The following is an 8009-nucleotide window of genomic DNA, read 5'->3' as shown; positions in this document are numbered from 1 at the left end:
ATGCTGGCTCCGAAGAAAGGCCTGCTGTGCAACCTCAACCACATCCACCTGCAGCACATCTCCCTGGGGCTGCACCTCTCCCGGCACCCAGAGCTCCAAGAGACCTCTGCCTCCATGGGTGGAGGAGACCAGACCAGTTGCAGTGACTGCCCGAGCTGTGAGCAAGTGGATGCTAATTCCAACAATCCCTCCTTGAAATGCCGGTGTTGCGAGTCCCACACTCAGCAGCTGGTTACATTGGGTCTCCAGAACCAGGCAGCTCAGGAAGATTTCCCCTGCCTGCATGTTGGGGAGGAGGTGGCTTCCCCTTGTGATCCCCCTTGTGATCTAGCTTCCTCCTCCTCCTCCTCCTCTGTCAGTAGCTGCTCAGATTTCAGCTTGGATGACTCCCCTGTTTCTGTGTATTGCAAGGTCCTCTCCAGAGAAGAGTCCCAATCCCCTGAAAATCAGCCCAATGTCATTCCCATAGAAGATACCCGGGATGGACAGTCATTGGCTGACCAAAGTAGGACATGTGATGGAAGAGATGCCAACCTCAATCCCCCAGTGCTCCAGAGATTGGACACCCTGGCTGGAGAAAGCCCAGACAGCCTCTGCAGCAGCACCTCACTTGACTCCCAGTGCGATGAGACCTCTCCCAGTGTGGCAGCACAGGAGACCATCAGCGTCTGTGCAAACCTAGACCCTAACTGCAACTCCCTCCCCAACCCTGATGCTACATCTCTGGCACCGCCTGTGCCAGGAAGGGAGGATCCTGGTCTGAGCAGTGCTCCTGAGCCACGGCCCCGGGCTGGCAGCGTCCCCCCGCCTGTGCCGCCCCGGCCCCGGAGATGGCTGCAGGTTCTCAATGCACACAGAGCAGAGCAGCCACTCCTGCCCGTGCAGCCAGCGGAGCCGGAGCCCAGCTCAGGTGACCTCTGCAGAGACACAGGCAAGAAGACCATCACATCGTTCCATGAGCTTGCCCAGAAGAGGAAGAGGAATGCTGCTGGGCCTGCCCTTGCCCAGGCCAGGGCTGACCGAAGTGACTGGCTGATTGTATTCTCGCCTGACACAGAGCTGCCGCCCCCCAGTGAGCTCCTCTCCAGCATCACGGGCCAGGAGCCAGCCCGGCCCCAGCTCCAGCACGACTGGCCGGTGAAACCGCCTAGCTCCAGGCAGAGAGAGGTGACCACGTTCAAGGAGCTGCGGTACCGCAGTGCCTCCAACAAGCCCAAGGGCCCGCCAGCTGCCAAGCAGGCAGAGCTGGAGGCATCTCAGCACCCATCTGCACCCCTTGAGATGGCCGTAGGCAGTGACAGCTCAGGCTGGATGCCACCCATGCCTCTGGGTGTACACTTGCTGGCACCTATGGAAAGCCACCAGCCAAAGAGGAGAAGATCCAGACTGGGACTGCAGCCCATTGCAGAAGGACGGCTGGGGGACACAGATGAAGGGGGGCTGCCACCGCAAAGCTGTGTCCCAGGAGAGAAGGGGCTGGGCTCTGGTTGTGATAAAGATGTCCTGGTTTGGAGGCTCAGGGGACCTCATGGGAACCCTTGGGTGCCAGGGACGGTCAAGAGAGGAGATCAGACCTGCAAGGAGGGTAAGAGTTTGGGGCCCCTCTTCTGGGCTGGGTGCAGGGGTGTCACCCTTTAAGGACTTGAGTGGGGCAAGGGGAAGCTGCAGGCTTTGGTGTGGCAGCCATGTCTGGGGCTGCAGGTCTTGGGCGGGTGGCCGGCCGCGGAGGCGAGCGGGCCTGCTCCTCACTAGCTGCTACAAACGGCCTCGGTGCCCCTCGATCGTGCTGTGCCGGGCAGGGCCGAGGGGCCGCTGCCGCCCTCCTCTTGCATGCACGGGTTTCCCCCTCCACACCTCCGGCTGTGCTCGGGTGGGAGAGGGCCGGGGGCTGCGTCCCCCCGGCCTTTCCCGCCTGCCTGGGCCGGGCTGGCCCCGCCGAGGCGGCACGTCCTCACCCCGCCCTGCCCACGGGCTCCCGCTGCGCCCTTCCCCGTCCTTCGCCGCCGCCCGGCCCGCGGGGACAGGCCCTGGGCGAGCAGCGGGGCCCGGCCCGGCCCGCTCCGCCCGCCGCCCTTCGCCCCACCGCGGCCTCCGGCTCCATGGGCGAGCGCGGCCCGGCTGGCCCCGGCGCCGCCCGCGGTGAGTGGGGCCGGGGCGGGCTCCTTCCGTCGAGCGCGGCCTGGGCCTCCCGCGGCAGCAGCGCTCGGGCCCCGCGGGCGGCCCCGGGCCCCGCCGGCAGCGCCCAGCCGGCCCCGCGGGGGGTCCGGCCGAGGCCCCGCGGGCTGCGCCTGACCCCGCCGCCCCCTCTCTCCAGCCAGGCCCCCGCCGCCCGCCGCTGGAGCCGTCCCGGGCGCAGCCCGACCTGGCCGGGGCAGCGCGGGGGGAGCCCGCCACCCGCGGGGAGAGCAGAAGAAAGGTAACGGCCGCACCGCCGCGCTCGGGGCTGAACGGCCGCTGGGCCGGGGCGGTTTCCCCTCCGGAGCCTCTGCCGGGTCCGCGCTGTCCGCGCCGAGCGGGGCTCCGGGAGATGGCTGGGGTGTGAGAGAGCTGGGGCAGGGGGACGGAGACCCCCAGGGCCTGGGGAGGTGTGAGGGGCTCGGCCCCGGGGCGGGGGGCGGCGGTGGGCCTGGCTGGCGTCTTGTGCAGCCGCAGCGCTGGGCAGGGGCCGTGCAGGCGCAGGCAGGGCTGCCTGCTGCGGGGCCCGGCCCTGCCCGCCCCTCGGCAGATGGTGCTGTCGAGCCGCAGAACAGGGGTGGGGCGTCCGCGGCATCTTGCAAACACCTTGAGGGTCTCCTGCCCACGCCTTCCTCCTGGCCTCGTCCCCGTGGAAACGGCGGTCCTTCGTCCCTGCACCCGAGAGCTACGGGTTCCCATGGCAACAGCCTGGGATGTTCTGTTACCCTGGGCCTTCCTGGCGCCCGCTCGCTGCTCCCCGGCTTCTCCAGGCCTTGATGCTTCTCCAGGCCAGCTGCCTCTCCTTGCAGCCATGGCCGGTGTGACGCCAGTGGGCTGAGGCAGGCGCTGCGGTGGTGGTGGGAGTCTGGTGCCTTGTTGACATCTTCCTTTCCGTTGTTTGACAGCCCTGCTGATAGCTGTCAGCACTGCCGTGGATAAGATTATTGCCCACTTCAGCACTGCACGGAACCTGGTACAGAAGGTGAGGTTGTGGGTTGTGGCTCTGACCGGGCTGGGGTGGGCCCGAGTGAGGGCAGGCCATGCAGGCTTTGGGCAGAAGGATCTTTGGGGAGCCCCAGGGGGAGGATCCCACCATCCCTCCCTGCAGGCTCGGGGTTAGGTGCTGCTGTTCCCCTCCCTCTCCTCTCCTTGTGCCTCCCTACTTCAGGCCCAGCTGGGAGACAGCTGGCTCAGCCCAGATGTGGGTTACCTGCTGCTGCACACCCTCTGCCCTGCGCTCTATGCCTTGGTGGAGGATGGGCTGAAGCCCTTCCAGAAGGATGTCATCACAGGCCAGAGGAAGAATTCCCCCTGGAGCGTGGTGGAAGCCTCCGTGAAGACAGGTGGGTGTGAGGAACATGATACTGAAGATGTTGGGATCAGCATCTCAAGGAGCCTGGAGACCTTTTCCAGCCTGAGCTGGGGGAGGATGTGCCCCCCAGAGCAGGGCCTGTCTGTGTTGTGTATTCCACAGGCCCCAACACCCGTGCTCTTCACTCCCTGTGCTGGCATGTAGCTGCGCTGGCCCCTCTCAACAGCACCAGACAGAAGTTTCACGCCTTTATCCTTGGCCTTTTGAAGTGAGTATTGGCCCTTGATAGCCCAGGCTGTCCTTGCTGTGAAGGCAGGTTGGAGCAGCGTCCCAAGAGTTCCAACTTGGGTTCCCTTTGTCTTGTTTAGCATTAAGCAGCTGGAGCTGTGGATCTCTCACCTGCAGAAGAGCCCAGGTAAGGACACAGTGTGCAGAAGCTACCCACCCAAGTCCTCTCCTACTTGGCCAGGGTGATAATCCCATACCTGTCCCACCCAAAATGCTTGGCTGGGATTTCTGTAGTGGAAAAAGGCATCATTTTCCATGGATGTTGTGTTGGATGATGGCAGTCAGGCAGGCAATTTGGAGCCTCATTTTGACCTGCTGGGATGGACTGGCTGGCCCTGGGAGACATGTGTGAGCAAGGGCATGGCCTTTTGTGGTTGTCCAGTGCTGTCCATGTCTTGCAGGTGTAATCTCCATGTTGTATTCACCCATGGCCTTCTTTGCCCTGAGCCAAGGCCCTCTTCGCCACCTCGCTGATGAACTGCTGCTGCTCATCCAACCGCTCTCAGTGCTTACTTTCCACCTTGACCTACTCTTTGAACACCACCACCTCTCCGTGGATGTAAGGCCCTTGTCCCGTCAGCTGGAGTCATCTCTGTCTCCTGCCCTTCACAACGCTCAGGGGGCTATGCAGCCTTCTCTGGAGGGCCAAAGCAGTGCTGCAGGGGCAAGCCTGGAAGATGAGATCCCCCCTGATACTCTGGGGAGGGCAGCTGGTGCAGAGAGCAGCACAAGGTTCCAGTCCCAGGCAGCTGTGCGTGGTCTGGTCCCTGGCCTCCAGGTGGGGGCTTCCCTGCAGCAGACATTCCAGCATGTGCTGCGGTGGGGTGACCAGCTCAGTCACGCTTTCTTGGGAGCTGGCAGCTCCCTGGAGACCCACAGGCCTGAGGCAAGCCCTGGGGACACTGGGGCTGGCCTCAGTGGCTGGTGGGGCCAGCTGAGCCAGGCCTCCAGGATTTACACTGCTCCTAGCAAGGAAAAGTTCCCCTTCATCTGGTGGACAAAGCTGTGGATGGCTGTGGGGGATTCCAGCCCCAGCCAGGCTGTGCGACCCCACATATCCGTGAATGAGCCTAGAAGCATGGAGCTGCAGCTCCTTCAGACCAAAGCTGTCCCTGAACTCTCTGGTCCAAAGCTCAACAGCAGCGCTGACAACTCTGGGACCTCTTCCCCTGAAGACCTCATCCTGCCTGCTGGAGCACTCGCCAAGCCAGATGATCCCACTGCTGGAGAGAAACTCCTGCCTGCTTTCCCAGAGCCTTGTGCAAATAGGAACCAGGCAGCCCTCTCTGTCCCAGAGGCTGGTGGTCCTCCTAGTCCTGACAAGGGCAGCTGGCTGGGCCGGCTCTTTGGAGCCACCAGCCCCTCTGCCAGGAGCTTCCCTCCCAGTCCTGACACCGTCTCGGCTAGGTCCAGGTAAGACCCAGCTTGGGCAGGCAAGATGGGGGTGGCTGAGGAAGAGTTTTTCTCCCGGACAGTGTATGGAGAGCACACCATGGGGCTTGCCAGCCTTGTGGGGTGTCTTGTGCTGCCCGTTATCCAGGTTGTGCTCCTGGGCTGTTGCACTGTGCTGGGCGATTAGCACATGTCCCAAGTGCTGCTGCCATCACATTGCCTTGGTCCTTTAGAGTGGCAGGAGCTCCTGGTGGAGGCTCAGTGGTGCTTGTTAGAACCCTTGTGAGCTCCCAGATCACCAGAATAGTTTTCTGAGCAGGATGCTGTGGGAAAAGGCTTCCCAGACAAGCTTGTGCCTTCGTTTGCTTTATGGCAGGAGACCCTCTAGTTGGCTGTCTCCCGGCGCACATGTCCTGGCAGTGGTGATGAAGGGCCTGGCGTCTGAGAAGACCCATGATCAAGAACAGCCAGAGAGGAACACATCTGATGTGCCCCAGACCCACAGGTGATGCAGCGCACTGTGGTGTTTGGGGCTGGAAAACTGGTGGTGGACTTCTGGGAGCAGGGGACGCAGAGGCTGTTTCCAGGCATAGCCTGGATATCCTCCATGCCTTTCTAGGGAGAGGTTTACACCACCCCTTGCATCTTGACTGCTCCCCTGGGGATTTTCTGCCTTTCTCCTGCCCCTCTCCCGCTGAGCTTTGGTGAACCTGTGAGTCTACCTAGCTGTGATCAGTTGTCCTTCCCAGACATTTTTGGGGGGAATTTTGAGCATTTTCTTTCTCTTGTGTGCTTTCTGGATTTCTGTGCAGCTTGTTTGGGGCAACTACATGTCAGCTCTGACCAAACTGTGGCAGGTCAGAAAAGCTGTAGTGGTCCTTTTGTGCTTGCACAGCATCTGTCCAAGAAAGCGTGGAGGGCGAGTGGCCATCCCGCACCGTGTTCAGTTGTCTTCCCTCCTCTGCAGTCCTTGCTGGCCCTGACCTAGGTCTCTCCTCCATGTCTGCATGGCAGGACCATTTTGTGATGTGGTTTCTCGATCAAGTCCACTGTCAGATGGCAATCTCTGCCTGAGGAGGGGGGGTCACTGGCTGCGCACATGAGTGTCAGAACCTCTCCCAAGTCCTGTGGGAGCTTCTCTCAGTAGTACCGGGGGTCCCTGGGGAGATGAATCCCTGATGGTGTTTGTTGTGCAGGGCAGTTCGAGCACTGTGTGACCACATAGGTGCTGCCGAAGGTCACCTGAGCTTCCAGAAAGGGGACATCCTGCAGCTGCTCTCCACCGTGGATGAAGACTGGATCCACTGCTGCCGTGGCAACAGCACTGGCCTAGTTCCTGTCGGTTACACATCCCTAATTCTGTGAGGAGGTGGAGCAGACCTGAGGAAGCAGCTGAGCTTGCCAAAGCAGATGCCACCTCCCGGAAGGACCCGCTCCTGCCCTGCCTTCACCACCGTCGGGGTTTCGCTACCTTCAGGGCTGGTAGTTCTGCAGGGGACCTTGCCCTGGTGCCTGTTGCTGCTGCTTGTTCACATGAAGTTACCGGCTGCCAGGGCTGCTGGTCCCCTGCAGATCTGCTGGCACTTCACTGTGGCCCCTGTTTGGGACCGGTTTTCACTCAGCTGCTGCCCATGCCTGCGCCGGGGGAGGGAACGGTGCTCCCAGTCCTGTATGTTGTCTTTGTGGTGTTATGTCCTGCCACCACTGCTGCCTCCATGTGCCCTGCTTTGCCCCATGGCTGGCGGCCTAGGCCACTGCTGTGCAGTCCCAGCACTCTGTAAATAGTTGTAACCACAGGAATGAGCTTATTCCAGGGGAAAAAAAGATGGAAATAAAGGTTGTGACTCATGTGTCCGCATGTGTGAAGGGGTCCTTGCAGCTAAGGGGGGCTGGAACTGGCCCTGGGGCTGGTCCCTGCATGGTCAAAGCCAGCGCAGGCCGTGCTGGTGCTCAGTGTACCAAGGTCGGATCCTGACCACGGCGCCGTGTCCTGGCAGAACGTGCCCTGTCTCCTGCAGTGTAGGAAGAGGCGGCTGCAGCCAGAGCCAGAAGTAACCCGGTGAAGGATGTGTCACTGGTACCAGCCCTGGGGCGGGGAGCTGCCCAGCACTGGTAAGGCTTTAGGGTGGTTGGTTTATTTATTTACTGAGCTAATCTTTTTATTGACTCACAGGATTTCAATAGGGGCTGGATGGCTTTTATTTTGGTCAAGTTTTTCTTGTTGCTTGGGTTTTCATACCAAACTACGGCCCTTCTGCACTGGGCTCCCTAAGTAAGAGCGAGATGGGGATAGACTGGAGCATGTCCAGCAAAGGGCCCCAAGGCAATAGCAGCTTGTCTGAGGGGCAGCGTTTGGGCCAGTGCTCGCTCCTGTGGACCAAGAACCGCTTTTCATTCTCCTAACTAACTTCCACTGTCTCGGTAGCAAAGGAGAGCAGCCATGGGCTGTGTTCTGCTTTGAAGATGAAGTCTGTTCTCATTCTGCTTTCTCTGGAATTTTTACTTTCAGACAAGAGATGTTGTATCTTAATTAGAATGAGATTGGGCTTGCCTTAAGTAGGTTTGATTTGATTGATTGAATTCTGCAGCTGCCTCAGGACTTTAAAATGGGGTCAAGCCAGAAGGAGATGAATCCAGGTACTTTTTCAACTTTTTTTTTAAATAAAAAAACCTGCTACCATCCTTGGCGTGGTGGTTCCAGGTTAAAAGGAAGGCAAGCACGGCATTTTGATGACTACAGGGCATGGAAAAAGAAAAATCAAATTACCTTAAAAGAGGGGCATCATTCATTACAGGAGAGCCGTTTCATTCCTGAGTAATGCAAATAGTTACTAAACTTATG

At 60.2% G+C, this 8009-nt stretch overlaps 1 protein-coding gene across 1 annotated transcript; it reads left to right on the top strand.

Moving 5' to 3' along the window:
* Positions 1 to 6532, top strand: RUSC1 (RUN and SH3 domain containing 1; the record flags this gene model as incomplete). Its single annotated transcript, XM_082011615.1, has 9 exons — positions 1 to 1585; positions 2315 to 2416; positions 3081 to 3157; positions 3344 to 3518; positions 3650 to 3755; positions 3856 to 3902; positions 4177 to 5188; positions 5544 to 5672; positions 6364 to 6532. 9 exons carry the CDS (start codon positions 1 to 3, stop codon positions 6530 to 6532), a joined length of 3402 nt encoding a protein of 1133 aa, XP_081867741.1.
* Between the last annotated feature and the right edge of the window lie 1477 nt (positions 6533 to 8009).

This window comes from Phaethon aethereus, assembly GCF_964289735.1.
Source record: "Phaethon aethereus genome assembly, chromosome: 28".
Lineage (NCBI taxonomy): Eukaryota > Metazoa > Chordata > Aves > Phaethontiformes > Phaethontidae > Phaethon > Phaethon aethereus.
Note: the sequence above shows the minus strand (reverse complement) of the source record. Positions and strands in the feature narration are given on the sequence as shown.